This window comes from Ursus arctos, unplaced genomic scaffold (assembly GCF_023065955.2).
Source record: "Ursus arctos isolate Adak ecotype North America unplaced genomic scaffold, UrsArc2.0 scaffold_25, whole genome shotgun sequence".
Lineage (NCBI taxonomy): Eukaryota > Metazoa > Chordata > Mammalia > Carnivora > Ursidae > Ursus > Ursus arctos.
Window position 1 is genome coordinate 40,678,709 of NW_026622930.1, and position 18,314 is coordinate 40,697,022.

The following is an 18,314-nucleotide window of genomic DNA, read 5'->3' on the forward strand; positions in this document are numbered from 1 at the left end:
CAAGCAGGGGGAGCAGCAGGCACAGGCTCCCTGCTTAGCAAAGAGCCTGACACAGGGCTCCATCCCAGGACCCTGGGATCATGACCTGCGCCGAAGGCAGATGCTTAACCGACTGAGCCACCCAGGCACCTCGATAATATAATTCTTTTAAAATTGGATCTGGATTGGTTTTAGATTGGCTTTTTTATTAACAACTTTTTTTGAGATTCACAAGAATAAAAATTCACACCGTAGAAAATTTTAGCCTTGGCTTTAGAAAATTTTAATCTTGCTAGGGTTTTATTTATTTTCACACATACTTTTTGTTATGGTAGTAAGCTCGAAAAGGTATTCTCTCAACATCTTTCAAGGTATCTTTTATCTTTAGCTCTCCTTCTTCTCATATACCTCTAAAATGTGTTGTTCTTATAAAGAAGTCAGTGATAATAATGGTTCTCAATCCTACCAAACCCAGCATACCCTTCTGATAAGTATTTTTAATAAACTCTTTCTATCCTGCAATTAACAGATTATTAATCTGCCTATACACATAACTTCAAAAATTCAACATAATTGGCCTTGATAAAAGAGGAAATAAAAGGAAAGTAATTGACCAATATATCAATATGTGCATGTGAGGACATGACGCACTAGTCAGCTGCTTGTTACCTGTACATAGAAACCGAATGGGATAGCTACAAATGCAAGCTCTGACAGGCGTATTGTGTTGACGCCTTCCATACCCCACACAGTACTGCTGTCCGTATCATGATTTTCCGAAATATTTGACCATTCGTGATAAAGTTCTGAACAAAACAAAGGACAAATTTCCCTCAGTTTACATGTTCCATGTGTGTCTGGAAATGTGGACATCTATTGAAACTATGAAAACATAAGCATCATTTATACGTAAAACAATTAGGTTTTGGTTCAGATCATTACAAACAGGTTTTTCATCTTCATGAGTGTCTAAGAGGATGTTGGAAAGTTACGAAGGTTAGAGAGGAATTCTCTCGTGTGGAGATGCCTCCTGTGAACTGCAGGTCGTCTGCTGTCCCCAACCCTTGTGCACTAAATGCCATCATTGTGACAACCGGAACACAAACTTGCAAAACACCACATTGGGTGTTTTTTGCAGCGTGTCTCTTTGGCGATTGTGTCACTTCTCAGAATAATGTTTTTAATGCATAAGATAGATAGGATTCCAAAGGAAATCAATTATGTTGAAATACAGACCCCAGGTCAGGAATCCCTGTAAAAAGGTGCTCCTGCACCTTTCTCCAGTACACACACTCCAGTTGTGTGTGAGTACTACATTGTGAGTGAATAATAAGTGACAAGGTTTTCTATTTGGGGAAACAATAGAAGCCTTGGTATTAAAATATTATGGATTTGAAAGTGCATTTGAGTGCCTACATCATTTTGTTGTCAACATAATGACATCACTAAGGGACTAACATCAACTCTTTAATAGGATGAAGCAAATAACATGGGAGCTGTATTTCTATTCTAATTGTGTATCTCATTAGAAATTAAGTGTATGAAATGGAATAACGCTTCTATTTCACATTCTTTTCTCATTATGACTAAACTAATTCTCTCATTAGTATCAATTTTGCCAACTTATTTATTCATATATTACTTAAGGGAGTAAGGTAATCTTGGCAGGACAAAATCTTCCTCCAGCTGCCTTTGGGCAAGTTGGCAAATAACTTATTTGTATTAATAGCGTAGTTTAAACACAAATGATTCTAAGGATAGGGATCGTAAAGCGGGATGACCAAAAGTTTATTCCAACAGGCGCTCACTCCGTGTTTTCTAAGAGTGCATTGCAAGAGATGACTCTTGTATGTGGATAAACAGCTTGTCGTGACAACTGGGCGGAGTGTCGTGGTGATGAGTTTTCTCTCTTCTAGGGTATGTCTCTGTGCCAGACTGTTGTCGTAGGCTCTGTAGTCATTCTTCTCTACTCTTCAAGAGCATGTTATAATTTGGTGGTGATCACCATATCTCAGGATACATTAGAAAGTCCATTTAACTATGGCTGGGATAATCTTTCAGATAAGGTAAGTAGCTACCATGTGTTGCTAATCTAACAGTATAGAAATGAAATTAGCCTTAACTAAGAGAACATTTTAAGTGTTTGACTTACAAACACTTATCTCTAGCTACTAGCCGTAATCATACTTAAAGTTCTATGTTTAAAATCCTCATTTACACGTGTCACTTAAAATTATTCTTCAGAGAGAACTTCTCCCAAAGGAGTATTTACTTTTCTCTTTGTAGATAATACTAATAGTGCCATAAACCCATTGGTCATAAACCTATGTTTTACTAATTTCTTCAAGGATAGTGTTTAAATATCTCTAGATAAATTGACTGCCCGTCATTAGCTAGTGAATACAGGTATGTTTTTATCTTGTTAGGATGAAATTTATTCTCTCAAACCCAAGGCCTATATTTAACCTCAATATTTGGTTTGGTTTTAGATATTTAAATAAGGGACTTTTCTGAAAATCTGGCATTATCTGTCATGATAATGGGAGAGCATTCCTAGTTCCTGGGTGTCCTGGTGTTTGCTCTAGTAATTCCTAGTGCACTAGCTCTCGTATTTAACCTCCCAGCTCTCTCCATCCCCTTCCTAAAAGTGCGTTTGATATAGCTACATGTCATGTCTTTATATTCATTTAACTTTGCACTGAGTTGAAGGCATTCTGGAATATCATTTTATCAGAATTCCAGTTACCTGTCTAAAGAAAAGGAATTTTCTTTATTTTTTTTTCCCTTCTCCAAGAAAAGGAATTTTCACATGGAGTTCCAGCTGGCAGATTCTCTTCACTCCTTTTGCCATTTCTCTCTCCCCACACCTAGTAGAATAAAAGCAAATTCAATATGAAGTTTAGGCCCCGAAGCGTCTTTTTAAATAGCAGTGGAGCTGAGCAACTTAACATGCGCCGTCTCTCTACAGGTGCAACTCAGATGTAACTTACAGGTGTAAGTGCTGTTCTGTTACCCATGTAGTCCTTAGAACCGGTAGTCTCTTTTAGAACTCTCTTCAGACTGTGGGGCCTAAAAACGAGATCACTTCAACTCATCCATACATTAAAAATATTTTCATAAATTGATGCATTGAAAAAGTTAATCGCTTTTTATTTTACTTAACATCAAAGCATTTTTATGTCCTTTAAGGGACATGAAACCACAAAATATGGAAAATGAATTTAGAGATTTATGTGCCTATAGCTGATGTGTCTTAACTTACCCTATCTGAAGCAAATTAATTGTGGAGGGTGACTGCTTATACAAAACACAGATTTAAAAATTGCCCTGTCGTACTGTGTTTACAGGCTCATCTACAAGACATAAGTGGAGAGGAGTATATAGTGTTTGGAATGGTCCTCTTTCTGTGGGAACATGTGCCAGCATGGTCAGTGGTACTCTTTTTCCGGGCGCAGAGATTAAACCAGAATTTGGTATGATATCATAATATTCTCCAATACCTGTTCCCCTTATTTAAAAAAAAATAATGGAACATTTGTATCGATTTTCTGTTTCTGGCAAAGTTTAAAACTAAAAAGCATTGTAGATCTCAGCCTCCTTTCTTAGTTGAAAAGTAAATCTTCATATGCTATCTAATACTTTGTTCACAGGCACCTGCTGGCATGATAAATAGTCACAATTATAGTTCCAGAGCTTACTTTTTCGACAATCCAAGACGGTACGATAGTGATGATGACTTGCCAAGACTGGGAAGTTCAAGAGAAGGAAGGTAGATGTACTGAATTAGTACTGAATAGATTGACCTAAGCTTTAACCCAAACATGAGAAAGGTGACTTGGTGACATGTGTCAGTAAATAAGATCATTTAAACTGGATCTTAGAGCAGTCAATGTTACACCCGTAGTGGGACCTGTACTATAAAGAACTATCATCTGACTCTAAGCCCATATATTATTTGAGAAATGCCTTTGGGTGTAAAATGGTACCATGTCATTCAGGATTCCATGTTGGCTCAAAGCTGGCAGGGGTTGATAAGCAGGGAAGGAATACAGTTAGAGTGATTATATGTTTCCTTATCTATAGTACTATTCGAAACCCACCGAGAAACCCTAGATGAAACTCTCGGGAAGCTTAGGTGCCATAGGAAATCTTGTGTCCTTCTTATTCGAAAACCATTGCAACTCTATACCATTAGCTGTGTATCAGGGCAAAGGAAAAGCCTAAATGCATACCTCCATAATGCTTTGAGCTTGGTTCAGCATTTTCTGTAATTCTCACTTCATCAGGACAAATTACTTAACTCCCGCCCCTTTTGTAGCCTGTTCTTCATCTGTAAAATAGTGGTACTAGAATTTATCTAATATTTGTTGTGAAGATTAAATAGGGTATGTGCATGTGTATAATTATTATGTATACACACACACACACACACACACATGTCTTAAAATAGAGCTTAGTCCTTAATAAGCACTATATTATTGTCTGATAATCAAGTTCTAATTCTGATGTATTTATTCCTTTGTAATATGTGATATAAAATCAAGGATATTAGATAAAAGTCATTGCATTTTGTAGAAAGCTATTATGTTATTTGGCAAAGAGTATATTTCAATATAGTTGCTACTAACTGTATTATAAAAGTCACTGAACACTAAAAATGCCAATGTCACCTATATCCTGATCATAACGCTATGGGTTTTTTTGCCTTTTTGGTTGCAGTTTATCGAATTCTCAAGGTTTGGGCTGGTATGGCACCATGACCGGGTGTGGCAGCAACAGTTACACAGCCTCTCCCCACCTGAACGGACCTGTGACGGACACTGCTCCTTTGCTCTTTACCTGTAGCAATTTAGATATGAGCAATCACCATAGCTTGTACGTAACACCACAAAACTGACAGCATTAACAAGCCGTGATTCCTCCATTGTTTTTCACGAACGTGTATATTCGATGTGTTTAAATGCCACCTACATAAACATTCCATTATCTGTTGCAACTGAAAACAAAGCCTGGAAATGTGGCTGTGTTCGGCAGAGGACACACCTGTTAGTTTTGACTTCTTCATAGCAAAACGAAGTAAAATGGGAAGTTTGGAGTGGGAGAAAAGAGGGATTAGATCTCAAGGCACTGGATGGCGGCAAACATGCTGACTTTGGAACATCAAATGCGTATTTGCATATTTGCACTTTTATCTTTGTTCTGAAAGAGTACACTGCAGTCCCCAAAGTCACACTCCAGTGTTGACACTGGGATATTATATTGTACACCTAATTAGGAGCCAATTTTCCTATGAAAAATCAAAGCCTGTATATTCAGTGGTGTATTCTATGTAGAATTCTTACCCAATAAAAATTTTACAGTGTGAACAGTGCACAGGATTAAGGCATAACAACGTATCATTCTTTTTTTTAAATCTAAAATATATGTAATCATTGAAGATAGTTCTTTTAAGCATGATTGTAAAATACCAACTGAAATTATCCAATCATTTTTTTTAAACAACCAGAGTAATCCTTTACAGTGATGACCAGCAGTGTTCTTTGGAAAGCCACAGCCATTTCTTCAAGAAGAAAGTACACCAGTGAAAATTATGTGGCTATTTTGAGTAGAATTGGTCAAGTGATTATTTTGTACGATTAAGATATCTGTAGTAGTTTAAGCATGATTCTTCAAGGAAGCAATAGTGATTTTTGCGTAGGGAGATTTTGGTAGAAACTTCTTGGGACTAAAGTTTACAGATGCATTTAGGAATTATTCATAAAATGTACAATTCTAAGTTAAAACATGAATACATTTTCAAAAGCATTGGATTTAGCTGAGCAAGATAGAGCTGACTGCACCTATTGAATCACAATTGTCCTCAGGTAAATTAAATCATGATACATTATTGCAGTAAACTCAAGTGCAATACTTTGTGAGACATAGAATTCCTCCTTTAGTTTTCCCATTTTTATATCTTGTAAGTGGGCAAAGCCAGATTAAATTTAATTCAGATTAATTCCAGCACTAAATACGCCCACCCATGTTAAGGTACTGACTAGGTAAGTATAAAACCACTGTTTAACCATATTGAAATACGTCTAGACCTGTATTAAAACTGTCTTGAATGTCCTATCCCAAATCTAAAAAATATATATATATATATGGTAGGCTAAGGTAATAAAGGGTTTTAAAATGCACTTTCTACCAGTATCCATATGGAAAGACGTAGGCGCTGAGTACCTCAAGATGCCACGGGCACAGGCAGCGTTGGGAAGTTGTCACAACACGCCGAGGGACGACTAGCTACGTACAATTGTCTGCTGATCTGTTTCTTCAGAGCTGAACTCCTACAACTGTCCTTTTCTGTCTTCTACTTTGATTAGAAAGTTATATTTTATTTCTACTCTTAAAATACCTTTCGATGAAAAAAAATACCATTCAATGCTTTAATAATTGCTCATTTAGTAACTTCACAAAAGTGTAACAGGAACAAAGGAAGTGTTTGTTATGACTCTTGAGAGGCTGGTACACAGCCAAAGAAAGTCCTTCTTTTTATCATACAAAATGACTTTGAACTCAATCAGAAGCATAAACCTATAGTTAAAGATGTTACTTTGGGTTTGTTTATAAGTTCTCATTGTAACCAAATTATTTTAAAATGTATAGTACAGCAGTTAACCTTGGTATTTCCATGACAACGTAACATGCACTGAACGGAGTGTATTTTGAGGACAACTTCAGTTATTAGATTTCTTTTCAGAACGCCAACTATTTATTTTCCTAATAATGTTGGGTATCTACCTAGAACTATCTGAAAAGATGTATTATCTCTGTGAATCCTTGAGGTTCAAAGTAAGTAAGGTAAATTTTTTCTAAGGCCTCCCTAGGTAGTGTTCCTATTTGACCAGATAAGCAAAGATTACTTAAAAAATAATAAAATAATAATAATAATTCCGGGTAAAATATCTTGGTTCCTTCAGCTGCATTAGTTGATTGTTCCAAATTTCAGATTTATATATTTTTTCTTATTCCTGACTAGGGTACCTGAATTCTCGAATTTGTCTCCTTATACACATCTCCCACAATACATCACCAAAGACAAAGATAAGCTTCTGGCCCAATATTTGCTTAAAAATTCCAAAGCACTAGGAGCACTTTAAGTTTGGTCTCGGAAGAAGGAGTTGTTGATGAAATCAAAGGGCTACCGATTCCCTGCTCACTCTGCACTGAAGCACATGACGATTTCAGACCTTCTTTTTTGGTTCATTAATTAGAACGGTGAATTTCATTGCTGAAGTGTGTAATTCTACAGTGATTAGCAGTACTTGTTTTTATCGTTTCATTTGGGTGGTCATTAATTTGGAAACTCTTACCACTCATTATAGCTGGTTGTAGTTTTATGAAAGATGTAATTTATAGCTAAAGTGGCTTTTTTATGCATAGCTGCCTTTTTTATTGTTTAACAGTGTTTCTCAGCTATACAATCAGTGTCAAACTGGTTGTAAAAGTATAGCTGTGGCCAATGAATGTATTTATTTGTTGTTTCACTAAATGGTAACAAAACACTACTGTTAAAAATAAAAAGTGTTTGTGCTTTTATTTGGTAGTTTGGTTTTCTTAAATGTCTCCATTGACAACTCTTGAGTTTCTAGCATTCGGCTCAGGTCCTGATCCTGGGGTCCTAGGATCAAGCCCCAAATTAGGCTCTCTGCTCGGTGGGGGGCCTGCTTCTCCCTCTCCCTCTGCCTGCTGCTCCCCCTACTTGTGCTCTCTCTCTCTCAAATAAAATCTTTTAAAAAACCCCAAAAACCCTAGTGTTACCAAAGAAAAGAGAAAAATATCAGGAATTACAAATGACAGTTTGTTGTTAGCTTGTATTTCTATCTGGACATCATGTCCCTTAATATTACACACTGATTTGATGTGAACTGGCATACATTTTAGTTAAAATAGCAGTATGATTTTGATAGTACATTTATTCAAACACTAAGCTAAGACAAATCTTTGTATGAAATAACTTATAACACCTCTCACCTTCTCCTTGAATTTTAAACAGGAATAAATTGAGCTAGCCCGTAATCATGGGCAGTTATTCCTTGATTATTCAAGAAATTCTTCAGTGATGTTGCCTTTTCCCCTGAAAGAATAGTTCTTACCATTTTTTTCCATAATAGGCTCCCGTCATAACTTGCCATAACCACACCAAATTTTGAATGCAACTTCAGGAGCTTTACCAACCTTCCCCTGAAGTCCACAAATCTTTCGGAATCTACTGACTCTTGTCGTAAAGAATATTTGGAGCAAAGGTATGACCTCTAATACAATAAAATTGTCATTTGAAAAGCAATTTATTCAACAAACATTTATTAAGTGTTCATATGCCAAAAATTATGCTATGGAGATGCAAAAGTGGATAAAGTTCCTTTTCCTGCCCTTAAGGAGCTCACATTCTAGTAAAGGAGGCTTAAAAGAAAATACAGTACAATAAGTGACACAATAGAGGTAGGTTGTAATTACAGTGGTGACATTAAAGAGGAGATTAGAGGATACTCCTTGGGTGGAACAAGGGAGATTTCACAGAGGTGGGCTTTATGCTGGCCTGCAAGAAGAAATGGGAATTTTCCAGGTAGGGAAGATGGTTAGAGCACATGATGCAAAGAGAACAGCATGCACCCAGGTGTGGGGACCTGACCCTGGCACATTTGAAGAATTAAGTGTTTTATCAAAGCATGAGGGCTGGGGGTGGGACTGGCAGACACACATCGAGGACCTTGTTCAAGCACTTCTAGAAAGCCCGCTGTGGCAGCATTGTGGGGTGCGTGAGAGGAGACAGAGTGGGAACAGGGAGGCAGGTAAGTGTCGTGCTCTAGATAAGACCAAAGAAAAGAAAAAGACAGCAATGCATCAGGGATACGGTGATCAACTCCACAGTGCTTACACACTGACTGGATAGGGGAAGGCGCAGAGGAGGGAGCCTACAGAATCTAGATGATGATGGTTCTGAACTTAACCAAAGTCAGGAACACAGGCGTAAGACGAGATCTGGGGGGAGAACAGTTGTTTTAAGACACACAGGTATCTGTGGGACAACAGTAAAGACATGTGGTAAACAGCTGGATTGAGAAGTCTGGACTAATGATAAGGACTTAGACATCACTGAATTGGAATTACCCAAGAGTGAGAAGTGATGGTGATTTACAGCAAGAATGAAAGTCTGAGGAATAACATTTAAGGCATAAATGAAAAAAAAAGGGTAAAAAAGGATACAACCAGGAGCCCAGGAGTGAAATATAAGGAACCCAGCGGGAAAAAGATTTTTAAAGAAGGGGCTTTCAAACAGTATCAAATGCAGAAAAAAAGTCAAATAAGAAATGGCTTGTGAACTGAACTACGAATTTAGAATTGGAATTTTTGACTTCAAAAGAAGAAACGGTTAGGAACTAGAGCCAAAAGCCAGATTTCTGGTTAAGGAGCAGTGGGAGGTGATAAAGTGATGATAGGAATATTCTCTCAAAAAGATGGACTTAAAAAAGGGCGAGGGCATGACGTGAGAATTAGAGAAGCATACAGACAAAATTGCCATTTAAACCCTTCCGCCACATGACTGGAGTACTACAAATGTCCTTTAAACTTTCACACGTGGTGCTCACGTCACAGGCCTTTGATTCTCCAAAAATATTGAGTTAATTAGTAGGTAAATGTCTTTCTTTTCCTGCCTTATTCAAATGAGGGAGGGAGAGAGAAAAGACGACACATATTGTTAAACTCAGCTCTGTGGTTTTTCATTTAAGATGTGCCGAATACATATTCATACATTCATTCTACAGATATTTATTGGATGTCCACCATGTGCTTACTATGTACTTGGCACTCCACCAGCTTTAGGGTTACAGAAAAGAAAAAGTATACAACAGTATAAAATGCTATTTTTAAGCCATTATATAAATAAACCCTGCTTTATTAATAATGTGACATCTCAGCATGGTACAACTTGCGAGTATAAAGAGGGCACATCATTTTGAGGTATAGTTTCTTTTACAGTTTCTTTCTTTCACAATTACCATGTGATCAAAATTCTTAAACCCCTTCAAATATTTTTATCATTGAAGAACTGCCACTAATGAAAACCTCCCAAAATTAGTTTATTTTTAGGGAGAAAAAGGAAACGAACCTCATGTACAAAAAACAAAAATTATATGCCCTGTGACTACACAGATCAAGCATCAAAAGGACAACAAACTCAAAAATAAGTTTATTTACACCGGAACTCAAAATGATTCCTTATTCTAAGGCTTACAGTATTATAGTTACACTTCTTTTTTTTTTTCTGAAAAAATCATTTAAAAAATTATCCAGTACTACACACTGAAGTCTTTAAGGTTCAAAGGGCATGATGCTTGGAACTTTCAAATGATTTAGGAAAAAATAGTATACATGTGTATAGAGAGAGAGCATGAAAGATAAAGCAAGTGTGAACAATTAGTGAATCTGGCTAAAGAGTTCTTTTGTACTATTCTGGAACGTTTTCTGTAAATTTGAAATTACATAAAAAGTTTCTCCCAAGTTTTATTCAGCATTGGGTAAAGTATTATGAGAATAAATATATAAATCTATTCAAGTTTTCACAATATTTAGAAATCCCGTCTTTGAGTTGTCATTGTATCTTTCTTCACACTAAAACAAGCCAATCTAAATAGCAATATAATTCTCGAAGTGATTTATTTCATACCAATGTACTTTTGGGTTGCCAGATAAAACACAGGACTCCCAGTTAAATCTGAATTTTAAACAAGAAATAATTTTTGGCATAAGTATGTCCGAAATATTGCATGCAACATACTTACATTAAAAAATTATTGTTTATCTGAAATTCAAATTTAACTGGGCATTCTGTATTTTTATTTACTAAATCTGGCAACCGTAAATGTATTGCAAACTTTTAGGTTGTTAATTATGGATTATTCGTGAAACTCCTTAGCATTTTCCTATTAAATGCTCAACACACTGACCATAGCTTTATTCATATTACATCTTCTCACACAAAATTCTTGAGAGACTTATAACATTTACTTAGTTTTAACATATATGAATTTGATAATCCTGATTTTATTCAACATTAAACTTTAAAATTTGTACCACATCATCAAAGCGTTACTTTTACTCACACTATCATACATAAACTTAACATAATTTAAAAAATGGTTTACTTAAAACAATATAACAATATAATTCTCCAGCAGCTTTATATAAAATGTTTGGCTTACGAATGTCATTGCTCTTATGCCTTTGAATGAAATTCCACTCTTTGGCCTTCATAGTTCAGAAACAGGCACATTTCAGCTTGTTTTCTGTTTTCTTTAATGAATATTTTGTAACAAATTTCTGAAGTTTTCTAATTCTTTCACACTTGTGGAAATTCTGTAACCAAAAAAAAATCTCACTCAGATGATATTTTAGATACTTTTTCTCTGTTATTCAACACTGCATTTTTAAAGTACAGAAGAATTTTCAAGTAATTTATTTCAATAAATTTAAAGATGCATAAACCACTTAGTCAATTTTGATGTACTTGAGTTCTTAACTTGACATGGTAAAACCAAGATAATATTGCCCTAAAATTAGTTATTTTTAAGCATTCAAAACTTAGCATTAAAGTTTTAAAATACACAATTAGAAAGTACATAAATATTATAATACTTAGGTAATTTTTTTTCTTTTTCTTTTCTTTTCTTTTTTTTTAAGTAGGCTCCACACCCAGTATGGAGCCCAACACGGGGCTTGAACTCATGAACCTAGGATCAGGACCTGAGCTGAAATCAAGCGCTGGACACTTAACCAACTAAGCCATCCAGGTACCCCAAAATACTTAGGTATTTAAAGTATTCATAAGTATTCACATACTTCGTATTTAAAGTACATAAATATAAATTACATAAGCATTAAAATACGTATTTTAAATATGCGTAAGTTGGAGTGCCCGGGTGGCTCAGTCAGATAAGCATCTGACTCTTCATTCCAGCTCAGTTCATGTCAGGGACATAAGTTCAAGCCCTGCGCAGGGCTCCTGCTCAGCACAGTCTGCTTGAGATTCTCTCTCCCTCTCTCCCTCTCCCTCTGCCTCTCCCCTGCTCACACATGCTCTCTCACGCTAAAATATATAAATAAATAAAATCTTCAAATACATATAAGAATACTGAAAACTAATCATATTCCACATTTAGTAAATATACAAAGAATCAAAGCTCTTGGACTGTAAAAAGTGAGAATAGCAAATGTGTGACCAAATTGTTTTCACTACTTTTTATAAAAAGTTTATTCATTATTTTAAATATATTTTAGTTCTGCTTTCCACCACAAAAAAAGTAGCTGAATTTTCAATGAACTGTATCTATCAAGTGTCTGTGTACTAGGAATAATTCTGAAGGTCAATTATTTCAAACCCATAATATTAAATCATAATTTTTTTAAAGTGAAGAAATGTAGTCCTTAAAAAATGTTAGTTTGTATAAATCTCTGCATTCTTACATATGATAGGCCAAAAAGAAATGCATCTATACCTAAATTTTGTAATGTTAAGTTCCTTATTTCAAGCTTATCTTCTAATCATTTTCATGAAAATTAATTATTTTTAAAGAATTATTAACCTTTTTACATGATGGTGAATTTGCAAAGATATTTTATATGTATGCTTATGTTAAACATGATTTTTGCAGGACCTTCAAAAAATATTTGGGCAGCACAAAAACTACTCTTAAATAATTAGAAAAAAATGTACAAATTCAGGAAGACGAATATTGAGGTTCAATCAGTAATTAATCATAATTACAAAAATCAACAGGTGAAAGTAAAAAATATCACCTAATAATTGTGTGTGTGTACTTAAAGTATTTCATAAGATCACAGAATTTGGTAGTGAGATAATTTCACTAAAAAGGATATTACTTACCCAGTTTTATACTTACTTGGCTAACAGAAACAATTTCAGTACATTCACACTCACCTTCCAAACGCATTAAATAATGATACTATTTCTTGTCGCGTTAGATGGAATTCATAGCTAGGCCCGCTTTCGGGCATATTTGCTATCAGTTTCTCAGAAAACAAAATCTTCAGAGCAGTACCCAAACCCTGAATCTATTACAGAAATAAGAAAAAAAGAAAAATCAGAAAATTCTTTGTGCAGAGAATAAATGAAAACTAAGACTGAACTAGATTTGCTTACCTGAAGCTTTCCCCATAGTCGGCATTTAAAACAACCAACACAATCCATGATTCTTGAAATATTTCTAAAATGCAGTCGAAAGTCCTCCTAAAAACAATTTAACGAGATTTTTATTAAGCTGTAGCATCTAGTCAAACGCTAAGTATTTTCTGAGTGCCTTCTATGTGCCTAGCACTGTGCAAGGGATCCTAGAGGGCACCAAAAAAGAGGAAGAGAATTAAAATCCACAGTCACTGAGCAGCACGTCCTACATATACAACTTCATTTCATCTTCACTGCAAATCCGAAAGTAGGTGTTATTATAATCTATACCTAATGAATTAATAACACAAGGTTCAGAGAGGTTAGGCTGCCTAAATTCCCGTATGCAGTGAAGAGCAAACTTAGACCCCAGGACTGCCTGACTCAAAAACTAAACTACCTAGTTGTGGTCCATATATACAATGGAATATTACTCAGCTATCAGAAAGAACGAGTTCTCAACATTTGCTGCAGCATGGACGGCACTGGAGGAGATAATGCTAAGTGAAATAAGTCAAGCAGAGAAAGACAACTATCATATGATTTCTCTCATCTATGGAACATAAGAACTGGGAAGATCGGTAGGGGAAGAAAGGGATAAAGAAAGAGGGGGTAATCAGAAGGGGGAATGAAACATGAGAGACTATGGACTATGAGAAACAAACTGAGGACCTCAGAGGGGAGGGGGGTGGGGGAATGGGATAGGCTGGTGATGGGTAGTAAGGAGGGCACGTATTGCATGGAGCACTGGGTGTTATATGCAGCTAATGAATCATCGAGCTTTACATCGGAAACCGGGGATGTACTGTATGGTGACTAACATAATATAATAAAAAATCATTAAGAAATGCAAAAAAACAAACAAACAAAAAAAAAAACAAAACCTAAACTATCTGCAAATATACACAAAGGTAACTGAGCTGAGGTGTTCCGTTTTATGTGATTGTTGTTGTTGTATGTGATTATGAAGTACATGTGAATATCAGAGGAAGGGAGACAGGGGTAGGGTGGCATCATTCACCAAAAAAGAAAAAAAAGGGAAAGAAAGAAGGAGAGAGGGGGCGGGAGAGAGGGAGGGAGAAATTTCAAAATATGGCTTCATATTAAAGTCCTGCTTTAATCCTGGTATTAATTAGGAAAACAATCAGATATTTTATTATTATTAATACTATTTTATAATATCTTTTATTTTTAAATATATTTATAATTAACATTATCATACATAAATATACAGAGTATAGTGAACATCCATGTACACTCTACCAATCTTGAGAAAGAAACCATTACAAGTACCACAAAGCCCTCTATGTATCCCTCCAAAGTCCTATATCCTACCCTCTATAATTATCCTGAATTTGGTGTTTATTCCTTTTTTTTAATACTTTCAACATATATATATTTATGAACACTAAGGTAATATGTTGTTTATAATTGGACAAAATGAATCCAGCTCATCCAAAACTGGTATATCCTTCAGGGATAAGTAAAAAAAGGGAAGTCAAGGACACGCCCTTCTTTTACTCCAGTGGAAATTATGAATTGATCTGCCAAGTGACTCCCTCTGTCCTGGACTTACACTGAGATCCCAAGCTTATAGTGTCTAAGCAGGAAACCAGACATACATTCATTCATTCATTCATTCATTCCAGAGAGAGCATGCTAGCAGGGGTGGGGGAAGGAGCAGAGGGGGAAGCGGAGGGAGGGGGAAAGAAACGCAAGCAGACTCTGTGCTGAGAGTGGAGCCCCATGTGGGCTGCGTCCCATGACCCTGAGATCATGGCCTGAGCTGAAACCAACAGTCAAAAGTTCAACATCTGAATGAACCACCCCGGTGCCCCTTGACGTACATTTCTGATTGAAATCCATTTTACCAATCAGCCTACAATTTGAGGAGCATGTAGTGTTTCTCTCTCTCTCTTCTTTTTTTTTAATGTGATAAACCACATACTGGGCTCAACCAGAAGAGAAAAGGACCAAAGATCTAAAAATGGGAATAAATCAGCAAAGATTGGTACCCACTATTCAAAGTAGACCTCTATTCATTTTGGGGATAGTTCTTCCCCAGATGCTTTATTCAGCCTGAGACTCTGAAACAGCTGCATTATATAAATGATTTTTAATGGATCCCAGATCTTGTGTCTTTATTAATACAAATTTTGTATTAATATAAAGCCCATATCATTAATATTAATTATTACCATATGTTAACAATATTCTACAACTTGTGTTTCTGTACCTTTGGACTGAGTTCAGTAAGAGGTCATTTGAATTTTAAACCAACTTTTAAGAATATTTACCAAGTAAAATTACTCTAAGTAAATTTTGGTGATTTAAAGCTTCCAAAACTTGTGTTTCAACCCTAAAGAAAAAAAAATCACACTTTTAACAATAATAACAGCATAGTAAAGTTACTCTCAAGTAGATGTTCCCATCCTATGAGGTGCTGAGCTCTGGAGGATTTAACAGTTACTATATGGGCCTAAAAAATCCGTTATGTGGACAAGCACTGCGTACAGACAGAATAAATAAGCCACAGGTAGGCACTATAAATTTCCAAATGAATATAAATATTATGATCAATAAAACACAACTTTTATTGACAAAGTGTTATAAATGCATAGTGGCCTTTCGGCGATTATACATTTTCACAATCAATAGATACTAAAAATACTACTGTCGCGGGGGTAAGCCTTGAATGTTTTTGACTTTAGAGACTCTCACACCTATAAAGGTTGGAAGCTTCTGTGCTAAAAGACTGTGCTTGCTTTTGTAGACATTGTCTAAATCAGTATTTGGATATGTTCGTTAATGCAAACACTTGAATGTGGCAGCTCTTGAGTAAATCTTTGGCGTACACAGAGAGTGAGCGTGGTTGCTTACGACAGCCAAAATAACACTGCAAAATCAAAACCTCGTACAAGTGTGTAAACTGACTTAACATGCAGAGCTAAATTCATAAGCTAGACGTTTGCTAGATCAGGACAGGAGAAATATTGTGACCTCCACAGGTACCAATGTCCAATAACCTAAATATACCCCAAAGTTACCTCAGATTAGAAAAATTTATGACCCTAGGGGCGCCTGGGTGGCACAGCGGTTGGGCGCCTGCCTTCGGCTCAGGGCGTGATTCCGGCGTTGTGGGATCGAGCCCCACGTCGGGCTCCTCTGCTATGAGCCTGCTTCTCCCTCTCCCACTCCCCCTGCTTATGTTCCCTCTCTTGCTGGCTGTCTCTATCTCTGTCAAATAAATAAATAAAATCTTTAAAAAAAAAAAAAAAGAAAAAAAAAGAAAAATTTATGACCCTTAAAATAACCAGAACCTAAATCACTTATAAATTCTCCTGTTTAGGTATACAGCTTTTAGGCCAATACTTAGAATTATGGTCAGTGGGTAGAATGATCGAACATGCTGCCGTTATCTACTGTAATTTACATTAGTGAAACCAACTGCCCAGAAAACAATTCTCACCCAATCCTTAAATGTTCTAGAAGCCTTCAAGTGAGAGCCTACTCTACCTGGGACACTACACAATTCTTCCATACAGTCCTCCATTTCTAACCACATGCCGATAGAGTATAAAGCAGACAAGATGAGATTTTTTTTTTTTTAAGATTTTATTTATTTATTTGACAGAGATAGAGACAGTCAGCGAGAGAGGGAACACAAGCAGGGGGAGTGGGAGAGGAAGAAGCAGGCTCATAGTGGAGGAGCCTGACGTGGGGCTCGATCCCAGAACGCCGGGATCACGCCCTGAGCCGAAGGCAGACGCTTAACTGCTGTGCCACCCAGGCGCCCCAGACAAGATGAGATTTTTAAATGAACTTATATACACCTGAAACTAGCGTCACATTCTATGTTAATTATAAAAAAAATAAAACTCAGGGCGCCTGACTGGCTCAGTCGGAAGAGCGTGTGACTCTTGATCTCAGGGTCATGAGTTTGAGCCCCACCTTGGCGGTAGTGGTTACTTAAAATAAAAATAAATAAAAATAAAATTTAAAAATATTTATAAATAAATAAAAAAATAAAATCCATGCTAGTGTTCAAATCTATGATGTTCACCATAAACTACTATTTCTTAAGATGGTAAATCTCTGATATTAACAAGTTTTACTTCTTATTATAGAAGAATTCAGAAAATTTATCTGTTAAACTCCATAGCACATCAGAGTTGAGTGTTTCAGTTTTGATAAAATTAAAACATTATGAGCAATATTTCTAATCTGCACAATATAAAAAGAGTTGATGCCAAAACGCTTTCCAATAAACCAGCAAGTGTACTAAAAATAAGGAAGAGAGTGAAAATAGTAGGGAAAAAAAAGTCTTATTACAGTGTCTTCCCCCTCACTTCCAAGTTCCTGGAAGCTGCTGGGAGGTTATATAAGCGCCGAAGTATGTATTTCTAGCAAGAATGTTTTCAGTAGGAGGTAGATGGGGGATCAAAAATAACTATTATTTAGCAGCAAAAAAATCAGTGCAAGAAGTATTGTTTGCAAACTGCATAAAATCAGGTTCTTTCCTTACAGAAAGAAACAAAGAATACAAAACAGAGGAATGCTGTCATAAATACTCTGAAGAAATCAGCTCAAGCCCAGTGCTCCTGACAGCTACCTGCCTTTACTTACCGAGAGCTTTGTAACAGAGAACAGTAAGATAATTTTACTTGAGTGCCCAGATCGACTAGAAATCTACGGAGGGTAGGAGCTGTCCCTTCCTGTAATGACAAGAATCCTATTTTGCACATAGTGAGTGTTTAGTAAGTCTTCCTAGTAATATTTTATATTTGTAGGATTTTGATGCAAATATACACAAAGATGGTCTTGTATGAGCTTATACCTCTAGAAAGAGACAAGACAAAAACCAGTCCCCGTTTTGCAGGGCATCACATCTTCTCTTCTGCCGGCCTCCCTAAATACCTTTCATTCCCAATGAATTAGATGACTGACAAACCTTGGGCCCTGTCCCCTAAAGGGAACTCTTTATCCAAAACCATTTTCGGAATTCTCCTCAGCAATACTGCCATTCATGCTCTAGACCCCTTTCCTTTAATTTATAACTTTGTTTTGAGACCATCAATGTGAAAGCCATCTGTAAAGTGTGCAGTGACAG

At 36.2% G+C, this 18,314-nt stretch overlaps 2 protein-coding genes across 4 annotated transcripts in view; one reads left to right on the plus strand and one right to left on the minus strand.

Annotated features, from left to right (window-relative positions):
* The window catches only part of GPR137C (G protein-coupled receptor 137C), a 59,260-nt gene extending 53,585 nt beyond the window's left edge, over positions 1 to 5,675 (plus strand). Inside the window, exons 6-10 of the mRNA XM_057318522.1 lie at positions 1,278 to 1,283; positions 1,896 to 2,045; positions 3,327 to 3,452; positions 3,630 to 3,748; positions 4,699 to 5,675. Of these exons, the coding sequence (XP_057174505.1) occupies positions 1,278 to 1,283; positions 1,896 to 2,045; positions 3,327 to 3,452; positions 3,630 to 3,748; positions 4,699 to 4,876 (579 nt within the window). The 3' untranslated portion in view covers positions 4,877 to 5,675. The remainder of the gene's footprint in view (positions 1 to 1,277; positions 1,284 to 1,895; positions 2,046 to 3,326; positions 3,453 to 3,629; positions 3,749 to 4,698) is intronic.
* A 2,618-nt stretch (positions 5,676 to 8,293) lies between these two features.
* The window catches only part of ERO1A (endoplasmic reticulum oxidoreductase 1 alpha), a 48,604-nt gene continuing 38,583 nt past the window's right edge, over positions 8,294 to 18,314 (minus strand). For all 3 annotated transcript variants that reach the window (XM_057318521.1, XM_026480375.4, XM_026480376.4), the window contains 3 exons: positions 13,184 to 13,270; positions 12,962 to 13,095; positions 8,294 to 11,379 (listed from right to left, as the gene is read on the minus strand). In XM_057318521.1, coding sequence (XP_057174504.1) covers positions 11,319 to 11,379; positions 12,962 to 13,095; positions 13,184 to 13,270 — 282 coding nt within the window. In that variant the 3' untranslated portion in view covers positions 8,294 to 11,318. The remainder of the gene's footprint in view (positions 11,380 to 12,961; positions 13,096 to 13,183; positions 13,271 to 18,314) is intronic.